Below are 16,475 nucleotides of genomic sequence, written 5' to 3'. Positions count from 1 at the left end.
GCTGTAAAAGTTTTGTATAGCAAGGCTTTCTAGCAGCAGAATAGGACAATTTGCCAACTTACCGCAGCCAACTTGCCATGCCATGACCTGTGGGTCGTTTCAGCATCATAGCCTCCACATTCTGGGCACATTCTAAATGTGCCACAATCACAGTGTGTCCAGAATCTCCCAGCAGCCTGGCTGCGGGATGTTTTGAGTTGCCCCTTCCACAGTACATTGAGGCAGCCGATGGGGATTAGAGCTATCCTATCCGGGATACAAAATTCGAATACTGCCTTAAATTGGAACAAGATGATAACATTGTCCTAGGAAGGCATTACAGAGATGCTTTGAGTACAGCACTAAAGCCTCGTGACCCGTCAAAACCGCAGTAGACAAAAGCGCGCTCGACGAAAGCGCGTACCTGACGTCATCAGCAGCGCGACGAAAAAAATTAAAAATAAATTAAATTGAAATTAAAATAAAATTAAAGCAAGCCGATTCACATAAAGGTAAGGGTTAGGTTTAGGGTTAGGGTTAGGTTAAGGGTTAGGGTTAGGTTTAGGGTTACGTTAAGCGTTAGGGTTAGGTTTAGCGTTAGGTTAAGGGTTAGCGTTAGGTTTAGCGTTAGGTTAAGGGTTAGGTTTAGGGTTAGGTTTAGGGTTAGGTTTAGGGTTAGGTTTGGGGGGGTTAGGGTAAGGTTTTCGCTTTAATTTTAAATTTACCGCTCACAGCGCGATGTTTTCGTCGCGCTGTGATGACATCACATATGCACTTTCGTCAAGCGCGCTTTTGTCTACCGCGATTTTGTGGTGGAACCCTAAAGCCTTACACCTCAATCTCTCTCTCTTGAAACTCACTACATTACGGTTTTCTGCCAACACATTTCATGTCATCACTATGGTAGCTTTCTTTGAAATCAGTTTGTGGGCACAACATTTACTCAATCAGTGCTGCCCTTTCTTAAACCTTAATGCCAACTGCTACTTCGAAACGAAAACGGACAATTTTCTAAAATTATAAAAGATATTTTGCATTTTATGACAATAAAACCCAAGCAAATCCTTCAGTGTCTTGTTTATTCTTTATAAAATCCTGACTGGCAGGCGCTTTCTGTGGAGAGTTTATAAATCCAGTTTATTGCAAGAAACAGAAATCAACAGGCTGTATAGAAAGATCACAGTACAGTCATTTTTTTTTTGTTAATGACAAGCTAAATACCAGGGCTGTACATATGCTGTAATTCGCGAGAAACTCACAGGATGCGGCATTGGGCACAGAATTCTGCTTCCTGAGAATGTGAAAAAAAATTATATATATATAAAATTTTTATATATATAAAAGAGCAGGTTTCTAGCCCTTATGTCTATAAAGTGATGCTGAAAAGTGTGGTTTTAATTTCCTGCTAAAAGTTTGGAACCACGAGGGTGCCCATTAAGTCAGATTTCCAGTTGTCAGATTGGCAACATAAATTATGGAAGAGAATCTCTACGAGTTGAAGTTGCATACTTTACACATGTAAAGGTTGCAGGTTGCAGAATTCAGCTTGACTTTACACAGCATTTTAAAGCACAGAATACATGCAGCCCTGATTAATACTGAGCAGTAAAGACAAAAATATGATGATGAAGTAGAAGGTGGGGGAGGGGGGCAGACAAACTGGACCTTGGATGATGAGGGGAAAATTGGCACATGGGTCCCCACCACAAATATGTCCCCTTACTTATTGCCCCAATGTAGGAGGGTGATGCGTGCAGGGTTGGATGAGGCTGTACCAAGTAGCGTGTGTGGAAAGTTTTAAATTCAGACGAATGTTTAAAGCAACAAGAGATACATTGCCGGGGGTTGAGAGTCGAGGAAGGAAGGAGAGGAGGTGAGGGCTAGTGTGAAGCACGTCAGGAAGAGAATAACACACATGTACAAAACAATGCCCGTCCTTTCAACCTCTGGCACCATAACTCACTAGACATGATTCCCTTGCCAAGGCCAAGAACAGAGTCCAGGAATCTTGGCACATCCCCTCCCCCCATGCATCCCTTCCACATGAAGATCCAAGTGCAAACTCTTTGTGACAAAGGAACAGCTGGCCTGGGTGTTGGGTCCCAGGATCATCCTGATGGGAGCTGTATGTTTTAGTCCCAGTCACATCCACAACATGAAATCCTTCAGATGCACCTCCAGTGCAGGAAGACGTCCAACAGCAAATGCATCTTCAACATTTGGCTTGGAGGTCGGAACACAAATGCTGATAATCTTACATCACCCCCCTTTCCCACCCACCCCCACCAGGAGAGAGCAAGACACAACTGCCCTGAGTTGGTATCCGGAACAGGAAGGAAGAGGAGGAGGAGGAGGAGGGTAGCCACAGTATTGGGCAAGTCACACTGGGGGGGTGCTTTTCCCCATGTTGAGTTTGACTCACTCTCCATTTCCCAAAGACTTGAAGACCCCTTTGCCCCGCAGAAGCGCCCTGTTGGAAGAGGCTGGCTTGGCAGGGGCGATACCCTTCTTAGCCAAAGGATTGCTCTTTGGGGGTTCAGAATGATTGGGAGGGTCACAAATCCCCGTGTGCTTCAGAGTAGTTTTCCCAAGAAGTTCTTTGAACACAGAATCCATATTCCTGGCAACCTCCTATCAATGGAAAAAGAGAAAATATGGTGAAGGGAGCAAGAGAGGGAGGAAAAACTAGAAAGGGGAGGGGGAAAAAATGAGCAGGCTCTTACCCGGTCTACCTCTACTCGTTTCTCCGTTGGTCCCTGCCTCTCAAAATTATTGCCAGCCCAGGTGCGTGGAGAAACTTCGTTCCAGCGGTCTGGCCTTGGGGAAACACAAAGACCACCAAAGAGTGTATGAAACATAAGACTGCATATGGATTTCTTTCTGAAATATACTTTTTTTTAATTTTCTATTTTCATAACATAAAATCACAGGTATACTATTACATAGCCAATATCCTATTGTATTAAGTAGTAATTACATCAGTTCCTCTTGCCATCAACGCCCAGAAAGATAACAACCCATTATTAGCTCTTCTGCTCTCCATACACCTTTCTTCTACCTCTCTCCTACCTCCTTTCGGTTCCACCACAAAACCGCGTTCGACTAAACCGCGCTCGACTAAACCGCGTAGCTGACGTCATCAACAGGGCGACAACAGCGCGGAGACAGAAGCACGTTGTAAACGCTAAACCTAAAATTAACCCCTAAACCTAAACCTAACCCCCCTAAACCTAATCCTAAACTTAACCCTAAACCTAACCCTTAACGTAACCCTAAACCTAATCCTAACCCTTAACCTAATCCTAAACCTAACCCTTAACCTAACCCTAAACCTAACCCTAACCCTTAACCTAACCCTAAAGCTAACCCTAAAGCTAACCCTAAACCTAACCCTTACCTTAAGTTGAATCGGCTTGCTTTTAAAGCGCTATTTAAAGCGCCCTTCTTTCTCCGCGCTGGCTGTTGTCGCCCTGTTGATGACGTCAGCAACGCGGTTTAATCGGGCGCGGCTTAGTCGAGCGCGGTTTTGACGGGTCACGCCTCCTTTCTTCCCTCCATCATCCTTTCCTACTCTACTTCCCCTTCCTTTCTCCTTCTCCTCTCTCTTCATTCCACTCCTCCTTATCCTCCTCATCTTCCCCCCTTACCCTCTCTCCTATCCCTCTCTTCCTAACTTTCTTCTCTCCTCTGTTTTCCACTCTTCCTCTTATTGGTGTATTTCAGCTTCTGAGCAAACTCCATTCTATGGTATTTATGCTTCCATATCAATATACTTAACATATCTTAGTTTTAAAGAAAAAATAAGAAAAGACAGTATACATGTGCATTCATATTACTTTAAAATCTAACACCCCTCGTCAAGCCTAATATAGATCCCTCCCTCCCACCCTCCGCCCCAACCCCCCCACCCAGCCTTCCCTCCCCCGACTTCCCAGAACCCATACACGGTATAAATCTTTAACAAAAACAGTCTAAAATATATTTGAAAAAAGAATAGAAAATTGATAACATCTTTAAATTGAACTTAGCTCCTCCTCGCTAGGCTAACTTTAAACAATTTATATCATTCCTGATCTTAATCATAAGCTATCTGGAATTTCTTGGTCCCATATTTATTTTGTATATAACCGATAATTTCTTAATTGTATCATTAATATTTTATCCTGTGTGTTTTTTTTCAGTTATCCATCCCTCTCAATTATCTTAAGTTTATATTATGTTAGCACTTTCCAAGTGCTGGTTGAATAGGACATTTGATAGACGAGAAAATGCCCTGCGGAGAGCTTTGCTAGCTATCGAGCACCTGTTGGAAAAGCCTATGGAAAGCACACATTTCGGTAATAGAGCAGAGTGATCAACATCAGGCATCATGTCCATTTGTTCTCTCCATTCCTCTGCCAACCTTATTCTGTCTGTATTGACAACATTCTCTTGCAATGCCACTTCAGCTAATTTTTTTTGCTAGCCAGACTATGTATCATGAAAAACACTCAGCTGCATTATCAAGAACACGTGATCTGCCTCTGCTTTATAATGCTTGTTTTGCTTGCTTTCTTATTTATTTATTTATTTACCTACTTACTTATTATAAGGGAGCATTTCCGAATTGGATGCTCTGCTTCCTTGTAGTCATATTTACCTACCTACCTACCAGAGCTGGGTTCCTGCCAGTTCGCACCTATTCGGTAGAACCGGTTCGTCAAATCTACCAAACCGGTTAGAAGAGGTTCCACCAGTGGACCCGGAAAGCAGGCCACACCTACAGAAGAGGTTCCAAAAGTTTTTGAAACCCACCACTGGTCCTTGGATATGATTATTCTACACTATCATGCTCATATTTATAAAACTCAGTGCCTCTGTGAAAGGTGAGGATGACTGCTGCGTTTGTGGTGCAATCAGAACATTGCGTGTGTTGAAGTTGTTTGAACGCAAACCAAAGATGCCTTTTAAAAAACAAGTTTACACCATATTCTTATGCATGCCAGTGCTGTGTGTGAGGTAATTTAAGGTGGTTCTGACAAGTGTCGTCGGCATCTTCATATCCGGTCACGTGGGCGGCAAGCCACTCCCATCCAGTCACATGGGCTGCAAGCCACTCCCATCTGGTCACATGGGTGGCAAGCCACTCCCATCCGGTCACATGGGCAGCAAGCCACTCCCACAAAGGAGGCCACACCCACAGAGTAGGTTCGAACAATTTTTGAAACCCACCACTGCTACCTACCTACCTACCTACCTATTATTTTCAAAGCATTTGAAATGGGAGTCCCGTGATTTGTTATAACAGAGCACTCAAAATTAGAATCTCCGCATTTAATTATATCCCAAACCACAAAGATATTGTCTATTTTTCTCCTGTCCCATCTAATGCAGATGATTCTTTTGGACTCTACCAAAGCAGACATGAAATACTTCCCAAATACAATTTGTCTAGGACTAGGTAATATAAGAGCCACCTCTAAATGTCCCCCCCCCACCTAATTAATCCAGCACATGCCAACGCACATTTGTGCCCTCCCCTTCAACACTCTCACCGCTCAACAGGATGAAAAGTCTTGGCCTGGTTTCCTTGTAGGATGGGAAAGGGCAGGCGGCCCCCATCCATGAAGGGTGATGCCAACTTGCGAATGGGGCTGCTTCCTCCACGCTGGCGACTCACATCTGAATTGACACGCAGTCTAAAATATGAGAAGTGGGGGGAGGGGGGAGAGAGAACGCCTGCTTAAGAGACAGATCCAGTCCCAAGACAAGCCCTCTTTGCAGCAGGCAACAAATCACAGAGGTAGCATCAGTGACCATCACGCAGCGCTGAGAATTTGGATGAGATCTACCTGCCACACTTCTCCTACCTGCTGGCGGGTTCAGGGAGCGGTTCCTCCAGAGGTGGTCCAGTATCAATCTCTAACCTGGAGCTGCGGGTGTTAGATTGTTTTTCACTGCAAAAGAAGCAACCAAGGGACCAAGAAAGTTGTTAGAGGGGTTGATGTCTCCTCCCTCACACCTTCTTCCACAGTCTTCTTTTGAAAAGATCTTGGAGGACACTTAATCGTTTGACGTAAAAAGGCAGTCCCCGAAAGTGTTTCCCCCAAAATATGACATGTCCTGAAACTAAGGCCATGCCACATTTTTCGGGTGGGCAAAAATATAAGCCCTCCACTGGACAACCCCACCCCCTCCAGCCAGGCAGAGCAACGCTCACCGACCTAGCGGTATCCCAAAGGCAGTAAGCTGTGGGAGCTGGGGGGGGGGGCAAAGTGCTCACGTTGCTTGGCGCCTTCGGGATTCCACTAGGTTGGGAAGTGGCGCTCTGCCTGGCCGGAGGGTGGAGTTGCCAGGCAGATGATTTCTTGTGAGTGGGCTCCCGAAGAGCCAGACACAGTCTCAGGGGCGAACGGCTGTGTTGCACTGTCGCAGCAGTGCAACACAGCAGGCATAAGGTGACCACGCTCACGAGAAGCCGCCCGGCAAACTCCCTATCCAGCCGGGCAGATAGCCATTCACTGACCTAGGGGGTATCCCTAAGGCACCAAGCCACATGGCGCTCTGCCCGCCCCCCCCCAGCTCCCGCGGCTTGATACATTCGGGATACCTCCTAGGTCAGTGCATGGCGGTCTGCCATCTGGAGAGAAGCGGCTGTTCATGAGCATGGTCACCTCATGGCTGCTGTGTTGTGTTGCCCTGATGCTGTGCCTGGCTCTTCGGGAGCCCGCACACAAGAGACCAGCCACCCAGCAACCCCAAAACAATTAGCCCTCCTCTGAAAATAAGGCCCAAGCCATATTTTGTGGGTCAAAAGAAAATAAGACCTTGTATTATTTTTGGGGAAACACAGTATAATTTGAATTTTGAAACTACAAAAGGTGAAAGTGAAGGTTAGTGTAAAAAAAAAAAAAGTGAACAGATTGGCCTCTAAGAGTGACCTTTCTCAGACTTTGCTATATGGAAGAGAACTGAGATGGTAGGAGAAACCTATAACATAAACAAGTTAAATACAGTAGGAAGTGCATTATTAGTGTGAAAGAACCCTGAAATGGTTAGGGCGTACAGAGAGAAAGAATAAAAATCAAATCCCCAGAGAAATATATGAAGAACCACGAACAGTTTGAGAGGATGTGGAATAAATGTATGGTAGATGACGTGTTGAGCTCTTCAGAAAAGAGCGACAAGAATTTTAAAGAACAAAAGGCAAAGGGTGCCTAAAGAGGTGAATCAACAGGAGACAAGAACAGTTTGCCAGAATAAAAACATATGAATTATAGTATGAATTGTGTTTCTGTTAAGCCATAATTAATTCCATTTCTTTTCCTTCTCTCTTTCCTGTCACTTTAATTTCCTTCTCTATTCTCCTGTAGTTGTGCTTTGCAAATTGTTACTTACCTGAAAGGGAAGATCATGTAGAATTTATAACTCCAAAATGCATTCCCACGACCACTTCCACTGCAATTGTCTTTAGCAACCTTTTTTTTGTAATGAATATTTTATTTCCATTTTCATTTTCATAACACACACTCACATGTATACTATACATAGCCCGTATCATATAGCATTAAATAATAATTACATCAGTTCCTCTTGTCAACAATGCCCAGAAAAATAGAAACCCATTATAGCTCTTCTGCTCTCCATACACCTTTCTTCTACCATCCTCCAACTTTCTATCTTCCTTCCATCATCCTTTTCTACTTTCCCTCCCTTTCTACTACTCCTCTCTCTACAATCCACTCCTCCTTATCCTTGTCATCCTCCCCCCTTACCCTCTCTCCTATCCTTCTCTTCCCATCTTTATTCTCCCTTCTATTTCCCACTCCTCCTCTCCTTGGTGTATTTCCGCTACATGTCAATATGCTTAACATATCCTAATTTTAAAGAAAAAATAGTAATAATAATAGTAATGAAAATATAAGGGGGAAAAAAAGAAACAGAGCCAAGGTGGCGCAGTGGTTAGGGTGCAGTACTGCAGGCCACTTCAGCTGACTGTTATCTGCAGTTCAGCGGTTCTAATCTCACTGGCTCAAGGTTGACTCAGCCTTCCATCCTTCCGAGGTGGGTGAAATGAGGACCCGGATTGTTGTTGGGGGCAATATGCTGACTCTGTAAACCGCTTAGAGAGGGCTGAAGGCCCTATGAAGCGGTATATAAGTCTAACTGCTATTGCTATTGCTATGTAGGGTCAAATTATATTAAAATCTAACACGTCTCATCCAACCTAATATATATCCCTCCCCACCCTCCCCCACAACCCCCAATCTTTTCTTCAGACCCCAAGACAACCCTAAACATATCCACATCCACACAAATCCATAATCCTTGCTCACTCACATGTATGGGAGCATTTGGTTTCTATTTAACTGACACTGTTATTGGGTTATTTCTATCTCCTCCTCTCAGTCCAGATTGGGAACGAGCCTTCTTGGACATTATTTTATTTTCATTCTGGGATAGTTTCAACTAAAGCTCGCAATATGCAGCAAAGCCTCCCTTTTATGTGCTAAACATGAAGATTTCGCCAGCAATCTTGCATCTTTCCAAAACTACCCTGGTCTGCTTGCATTCACGACTGCTACTTTCCTCTTGACTGACAATACAAACGGCCACTCACCTGTCTGGTAAGACAATGGGTGGCACTAATCCTCGGTTGCCACCACGTTCACCTCGCCGCCAGCCCACTGGGATTCCTCGCACAAACCGCTCTTCAGGTTGAGCTATGGGGCCAGAGCGGGGCACAGCTTCCGATTGGGAATCGCCTTCTGAGAGGGCAAGAAAATGAATAATTTGTAAGTCAACAAGCCCTTTCCAACCCACCAGAGGTGGGTTCCTACCAGTTCGCACCTATTCGGTAGAACCGGTTCGTCAAATCTACCGAACCAGTTAGAAGAGGTTCCACCAGTGGACCCGGAAAGCAGGCCACACCTACAGAAGAGGCTCCAAAATTTTTTGAAACCCGCCACTGGCCTTGGATATGATTATTCTACACTATCATGCTCATATTTATAAAACTCAGGGCCTCTGTGAAAGGTAAGGATGACTACTGCGTTTGTGATGCAATCAGAACATTGCATGTGTTGAAGTTGTTTTAATGCAAACCAAAGATGCCTTTTAAAAAATAAGTTTACATCATATTCTTTTGAATGCCAGTGCTGTGTGTGAAGTAATTTAAGGTGGTTCTGACAAGTGTTGTCAGCATCTTCATATCCGGTCACATGGGCAGCAAGCCACTCCCATCCGGTCACATGGGTGACAAGCCACTCCCACAAAGGAGGCCACACCCACAGAGTAGGTTCGAACAATTTTGGAAACCTACCACTGCAACCCACCTGCAGAAGAACACCTCAAATGTCAGCCAGAAAACATGTTTCTGCAACTCCACAGGGGGAAAGGTAACGAAGGTTTATTTACAGCAGGGTCTACACGAGGAGTTGTATCCTATCTTAAGGATATCCACACTCTGTTCTTGTTGGAATAATTGGATCTAGCAAACAAAGGATGCTTGTGTGTGCAGACAGATGGACAGAAACATGCAGGTAGTCCTCAATTTACGACGGCTGCTTGGAAACCATTCAAAGTTATGATGGACCTGAAAAAGGGGAGTTATGTCCCAAATCCAAAGTTTCAATGGTCGCCAAACTTTGCAATCATATGACTGCACATTAGAGGTTGTCAATACAGCTAGAGCTGTATGATTTGAAATACTTAACCACTATATGGATTAATAATTCATAATGGAAAACTATTATTGGAACTCTGGATGATTGGTGGCATTATGGTCAATTGAAAATATGAATGTATATTACAAATTAATGGGAATTCTTTGTTCTAATCTCCGCTTTTTCTCCTTGGAGATAGGTGATATTATAATACTTTGAAGACTTGTTGTTATTAGATAGATAATTATGAATTCAAGGAAATAAGGATTGTTACAAATGAAAGAATATTAATGGTAACTTGAAAACACATAATGCTCAATGACAGCGAAATATTCAGTTATGTTTAATGCAAAACCAGTGATGTTATTCTTAATCTTAAGAATCGATGCACCAAAACTTGTAACCAAACGGCATGCTTGATGAAATGGAGGAAAGTTTTTTTTTCTTCCTCTTGTTTTGTATGTGTTGTTTTGTTTTTTAAGAAAAAGAATAAAAATATATATTTTTTAAAAAGTACAGCTAGAACTACCCTAGCAAACAATAGGTTTGCTTAATGAATTCATTTGACAACCAACTGTATTACCGACTGCTAAAAAAAAAAAGCTCATAAAATCAGATCGGTCACAAGACTGACCTGTTTTACAATCGTTAAAACAGCTTGCGAAGCCTACGTTAATAACAATTAAAGAGCTACGAAACTACATGAGAGATCCTTTAAGCTACAGAGTGTGGAGAGAAATGTTAAACTTTGAAAAGATTCTAATAAGTGAAATGACACAACTGCTGGCAAGAGAGAAAGGATTATTTTGCTACTGGAAAGACACTGCCTGAAAATGCCAATTGATAAAAATTAGCTAATTTTTGATGGTTAATAAGTAGGGATTTTAGTATTTTGTAGACTCTTATAGATTATCATTGAATGTTTAATTGCTAACATATAAATATATCATGATATTAACAATGAAAGGATAACCTTAATTAGGATAAATAACCCGGCCACAAATTGCAACTGAGTTTTGGTGGTGTGATAAAGCCTATTAATTTGTGTTTCAGACCTTGTTATGAAGCTATAAATAATTTGGATTAGAATAAGAGGTGATGTGATGTAAATAGCAAACTATTGTTTTCTTCTCTGTCTTTCTCTAATTACAATAATAAAAGGGAATGTTAATGCATATCTTGGAAATTATCAACTAGACATTTTAATTTGGATTAGAAATGGCAAACAATTGTGTTTTTTTTCTGTCTTTCAACTATAAAAACAAAAGGGAAGGTTAACATATACTTCGGTGATTATTAACTAGAAATGTCAACATTTTTTCCTTTTCCCTTTAGATTGTCTTAGACTTTAAATGGTCATTTTGTTAACACATATTAATAGATTGTTGTTTAGAGATTGTTGCTTTTTGCCTTTGTGGAGAGAAGAGGAGAGAAAAATGCCAGCAGGTGGCTGTGTCTTTGAATCTTAACTAAATGAAAATTGTGGTATGGCGATAGTAAAATATATAAATTTTTAACATATACAATTTAAACTGAATGGAATATATGTGATTGTGGACAGAACGCACGAAACGTACTTGTGACCAATGGATACGCTTTCTACAAGATGTAATGAAAGATGATGCTTTTCTTTTTGTGTTTTTTTTTGTAATAAAACTAATAAAAAAAATTATTAAAAAAAACAGCTTGTGAAGCTGAAGCACCATCTGCGTTTAAATATTGTATTGTCAAACGGAAGACTGAAGCTTATTGAAAAAGCTTGTAAAATGGTCCTCATTATCATAAGTAGGGAATAGGAACTCATAGGAAAACCATTATTTTTATGAATATCGATGTCACATTATTGACGCAGGCAGGGGATGGTGGGGCCACGATGCATATTTTTCTTCTCTGAAGGATCTATGGGATGAGCGTGTCAGCCAGGTTCATTAGGGCAGGGGAGGAACAACTTTTGCCTCCTAAAATAAAGTGCAGACTGTGACATGCTTGTTCCATAAAAAGAAACAGATGTGAACCAACATCCCAAAGTATCTAGTCATACTTATTCTTGCACAGACTGTCTTTAATTCTACTGCATGGCCAGATGATACTCCAATAAAGATATGGAGCCCAGAAACCCAATTTGTATATATCAGAATTCCATAGCAGGTCCTCTAAGACAGTGTTTCTCAACCTTGTCAACTTGAAGATGTCTGGACTTCAACTCCCAGAATTCCCCAGCCAGCGAATGCTGGCTGGGGAATTCTGGGAGTTGAAGTCCAGACATCTTCAAGTTGACAAGGTTGAGAAACACTGCTCTAAGAGACACATTTAAAGCATATCTAAAGGAGAATGTTCAGTGTTGCTCCCAGCATCCCTCATCATTTACCATGTTTAACTAATCAGGGACTAATCAGTTCCAACTGTGAAAAACAGACCCTGATCCAGGACATGGACTCATGTACTCTGTTTTAATTCATGTCTGTGTTTAGATATATGGCTTCCTGTTCTGACCCCCCGTCTTCGCTCGTTCACAGACGACAGTCAGACAGAACTTCAAAGGAAATATATTTATCAGTCCTGGCTCAAGCTGGCTGAGAGCCCAAAATTAAACGTAGATAAAGTCTCTGGCAAAAAGTTATAATGCAAAAACAAAAAGCTCTTACAGCAAACCAGGTTTACAGAAAGCAAATCACTTATCCAAGTGCCTCTTTGAATCAGGTTTACAGAAAACAAATCACTTATCCAAGTGCCTCTTTGAATCTCCAAACAATGAACCACACACGATGAACCACGAACGTTGACTTCTGCCACGAAGGCGTGGCACCATCCGTCTTTTACCTGCAGAAGCCGACCCTAACGAACAACAGCTGCTCATTATTCCTGCATCCCGACGCAACTCACAGCAAGCTTCTGCTGAGTCACAACAGCTTCCTATATTGTCTTCCTCCAAGAAGCTCAACTACAGACTCCCTACCACTGATTCCCTTCTTCCTTTAGCACTGAAAATGCTATGGTTTAGGTTTAGGTTTATTAGATTTATATGCCGCCCTTCTCCCAAGGACTCAGGGCGGCATACAACATTAAAAGAAACACATAATACAAAAATAAAAAAAAAATTAAATAGAATATCCCAAACAAACCCATTAGAATTGACAATAACATTTTTTTAAAAAAAAATTCGAATTAAAATGAACAATGATCAATAATTTATATTGTTTTGTTCAGGCCAGGCTGGCTTGCTGGAAAAGCCAACTTTTTAGGGCGTGCTGGAAGGACCGGAGGTCGGGGATTATGCAAAGTTCCAGGGGTAGCTCATTCCAGAGGGAAGGCGCTCCCACAGACAAGGCTCTCCCCCTGGGGGTCGCTAGCCGACACTGTCTCTGAATCTGTGGGATCGCACTGGACGGTGGGAGGCTACCGGTGGCAGTAGGTGGTCTTGCAGGTACGCTGGGCCTCTGGCCCTGTAACCTAACTATTCTTTCAATCCCCCACCCCCATGCGGAGGGTAGTATCAAGTACAACAAGCAGGACAAGACAAAAGAGGTCTCAGAACTTCCTCTTACAAACACACACACACACACTCACCATCCTCACTTGCTGGAGTTTCTGGGGTCCCCTCAGTCTCAGGTTCTTCTGCTGTAGTCTCCAGGGGCAAGACATCACTGTCGAAAGAGAGACAAAGAGACAAAGAATGAGAGCCAAGGGGTGTTTTCGCATGGCACCCTTAACTAAGTTATTGGGCTGGAGCTGTACAGCAAATCAAAGCACGTAGGCACACAAGCAACACACACATACCATGACTGTTCTTATTTCTTATATACTTGCTTCAGTCGCAGACCAAAAACATACAAGAGGGAAAATATTAACACAGGCCACATAAAAGCTATTGACACTCATAGTTGTCTGATGGCTGATTTTAAAAAGTACCCTATTCAGAACAATTGTGCCATTCTGTGGATGGGAAGATAGAAACAACGAAGTAGGCACTACAGGTTTGGCAATATTAAAGCCGGTGGGTTTCAAAAAATTTTGGAACCTAATCTGTGGGTGTGGCCTCCTTTGTGGGAGTGGCTTGCCGGCCATGTGACATGGTGGGAGTGGCTTGCTGGCCATGTGTTCTCGTTCTCTCTCTCTCTCTCTCTCTCTTTCCTTCCTTATGTCTCTCTGCCCCTTTTTCCTTTTTTTCTTTCATCTCTCTCTCACTTTTTCTTTCTTTTTTCTTTTTTTATTTATTTATTTCTTCCTTTCTTTCTCTTTCTCTTTCTCTCTCTCTGTGTGTCAGTCTGTGTGTGTGTGTGTGTGTGTGTGTGTGTGTGTCAGTCAGTGGTGGGTTTCAAAAAATTTTGGAACCTCTTCTGTAGGTGTGGCGCCTGCTTTCCGGGTCCACTGGTGGAACCTCTTCTAACCGGTTTGGTAGACTTGACGAACCGGTTCTACCGAATAGGTGCGAACTGGTAGGGAACCCACCTCTGCCGTATATGCAACACTGCCATTTATGCCCCTGCTAGATTTTCCGGGCCACTCTAGGTATTTCTATCCATTGTTTCTATTGTTTGATAAGGCTCGTACCATAACACACACAAAGTGCCCAAATTCTGCATGACAGCGTGTGAAATCAGAAAGACGGCCACAAGAAGTTATCAAAAACGGTTTCCCCTCAGTTTTTCTTCCTTCATTTCCTAATGCTTCCTTTCACCCTCAGCAACCACTTTTATATTTGCTCTACTTGTTTTATGTATTTATGTTTACATTTACCTGCCCAACATACTACTTGGATATTTATATAGGACTTTTTTTTTGAAAAAAAAAATAAACATTTAAACAATATTTTAATCTTACTTAGGCCTAAATTCCTGATAATACGTCCTGTCCCTCACACAATTCCCTTATATCACCCTTTTGCCTTTTGTATTGTAAGTCTACATTTCTATAAATCCTTTCTTATTGTATTGTATTAAGCTGGTCTTGGGCTAAAATAAAGTTTTTGTTTGACACTGGTTTAGAAAAAGGAAGGAAAAAGAAAGGTGGATCTATCACTCACTCAAACAGAGTAAATAGGCTAATATTGGGGGCTCTAAGCCATTCATAGCAAGCAAACCCAATGATTTCTATTCTGACCCCCCTCGTCTCACACCAACACACAGTCCGAGCCAGAGATAAGTTACAGCATTTAATTACTCGACAGACAGGTCCTTGGCAGCAAACCGGCACAGACAAGCTTGGGCAGCAATAAACACAGATAAGGCTTGGCAGCAATCCAGCCTGCCAAGCTCACAGTAATGTCCTCCGACATTCAATCCTGTGTTGACTTCTGCAAAGAGGGGCGTGTGCACAAGGAGTCTTTTTATAGTCTGGAGAGGAGCCTAATGACCACCAGCTGAGTACAATTACCTCCTGTACCTGCGCAACTTTTCCTGACACCTACTAGCTCTTCGATGGCGCGCATCCAGGAACAACTCACTACTGGCAACCAGCTCACTCTCCCTTGTCTCCTCCCCACTGGTCCAAGGCTTAGGTGCCTCCTGGTGGCCAACCAGCCTCTCTGCGCCCTGCTCGGAGTCGGAACCCTGTCCAGGGTCCTCCACATCCTCCAGAGCCGACTCATAGGGCCCCTTGCTGTCGGAGTCTGGTGGCAGCTCCAACGGCTCCTGCTGGGCCACAACAGATTTCTAACTTCAATCAAAGAGAACACAATTTCATCTATTGCAGTGGCTCTACCAGACTGATCCCTTAGTAGAAAGGACACGATTTCCGACTGAGGCCAGCCCAAGCATCTGATGAAAGGATTCAGGTATAACACAGGGTGGGCAACTCAGCAGGACAAACACATGTCATCCAAACAGATGCAAAGGCATTCTTGAATAGGAATATGATGCCCCTCTGTTACCTTTGAACAAAGGGCACCAAATCTTGCCAGAGTGAGCACCCTTGGGGCAGACCAAAGTTGAACTAAGCAAGCTTAACATGCTGATGTAGATGCAGATCTTTAACTAACTTGGTTCAGCATGGATGTGATCCGAGCTGCCACACCGCCATGGAAGACTGAAGGGCATGATATGCAAAACCAGCACTGCATAAGCAGTATCTGCACACACACCCCTGGCTGCTTTGCCCCCAGTTTAGAGAATCCTCCTCCTCTACTCCTTCTCATACCAGTACTCCTCTTCGGCCAGAGCCATGACTTTTTCATACTGGGGCCCAGGCAGCTGATTAGCTCCAGGAAAGATGGCTTCATGATGGACGATCAGGCACTTTACCACCTCGTTGATGTGAGGCTGCACCGACACGGCATCCTGGCCTGCAGGTACCGTCACCAGGGTGGGGCCGAAGCAGACAGCTAGGTTGTGGGGGTCCATCATATTCTCATCACTGTACTGAGATAAACTGCAGGAAGAAGAGGGGTGGGGGAAGGCAATGGCGTTCCCTTAGCCAAAGAAAGCTCTCGCCATGGAAATCCTAAGGAGCGGGTTTACTTGCCACACGGTGCCCGAATACTCACTGGTTGAGGAAAGCAAAAAGGTACCGCAGAACCACCAACACTACCGACGGAAGCTGGGAAATGAGAGCCCGGAGGTGTGAGATGCGATCAGCTAAAGGCTCCAGATCTGGAAAGCAATGGATGGCAGTGTGAGATAGAGGACCATGCATTGGATGGATCAGTGCTGGACCACGTGCTTCTGCATCCCCCCAAAACTAGTTAATTCTCAACTTTGGGTATTATAATTCATAACCACTTTGTGCTCAAAAGGAAGAATGGGAAATGATTTATACAGTTAGTGCATTATTGGCGCATGAAGCATTCAACATGTTATTCATTTGTTTATATTTCGTATTTTTAAATCACCCATCTTCCTCTGTGTTAAGCCATAC

The 16,475-nt window shown here is 43.1% G+C and overlaps 1 protein-coding gene across 1 annotated transcript in view; it reads right to left on the bottom strand.

Moving 5' to 3' along the window:
• Positions 1–1,041: 1,041 nt before the first annotated feature.
• The window catches only part of ARHGAP4 (Rho GTPase activating protein 4), a 69,602-nt gene continuing 54,168 nt past the window's right edge, over positions 1,042–16,475 (bottom strand). Inside the window, exons 16-23 of the mRNA XM_032211502.1 lie at positions 16,105–16,210; positions 15,759–15,989; positions 13,191–13,267; positions 8,579–8,726; positions 5,829–5,915; positions 5,514–5,657; positions 2,703–2,796; positions 1,042–2,610 (exon numbers count right to left, since the gene is read on the bottom strand). Of these exons, the coding sequence (XP_032067393.1) occupies positions 2,398–2,610; positions 2,703–2,796; positions 5,514–5,657; positions 5,829–5,915; positions 8,579–8,726; positions 13,191–13,267; positions 15,759–15,989; positions 16,105–16,210 (1,100 nt within the window). The 3' untranslated portion in view covers positions 1,042–2,397. The remainder of the gene's footprint in view (positions 2,611–2,702; positions 2,797–5,513; positions 5,658–5,828; positions 5,916–8,578; positions 8,727–13,190; positions 13,268–15,758; positions 15,990–16,104; positions 16,211–16,475) is intronic.

The sequence above is a fragment of the Thamnophis elegans genome, chromosome 2 (assembly GCF_009769535.1).
Source record: "Thamnophis elegans isolate rThaEle1 chromosome 2, rThaEle1.pri, whole genome shotgun sequence".
Taxonomy (NCBI): domain Eukaryota; kingdom Metazoa; phylum Chordata; class Lepidosauria; order Squamata; family Colubridae; genus Thamnophis; species Thamnophis elegans.
The sequence above is the reverse complement of the archived record's forward strand: the minus strand, read 5'-3'. Positions and strand labels throughout refer to the sequence as shown.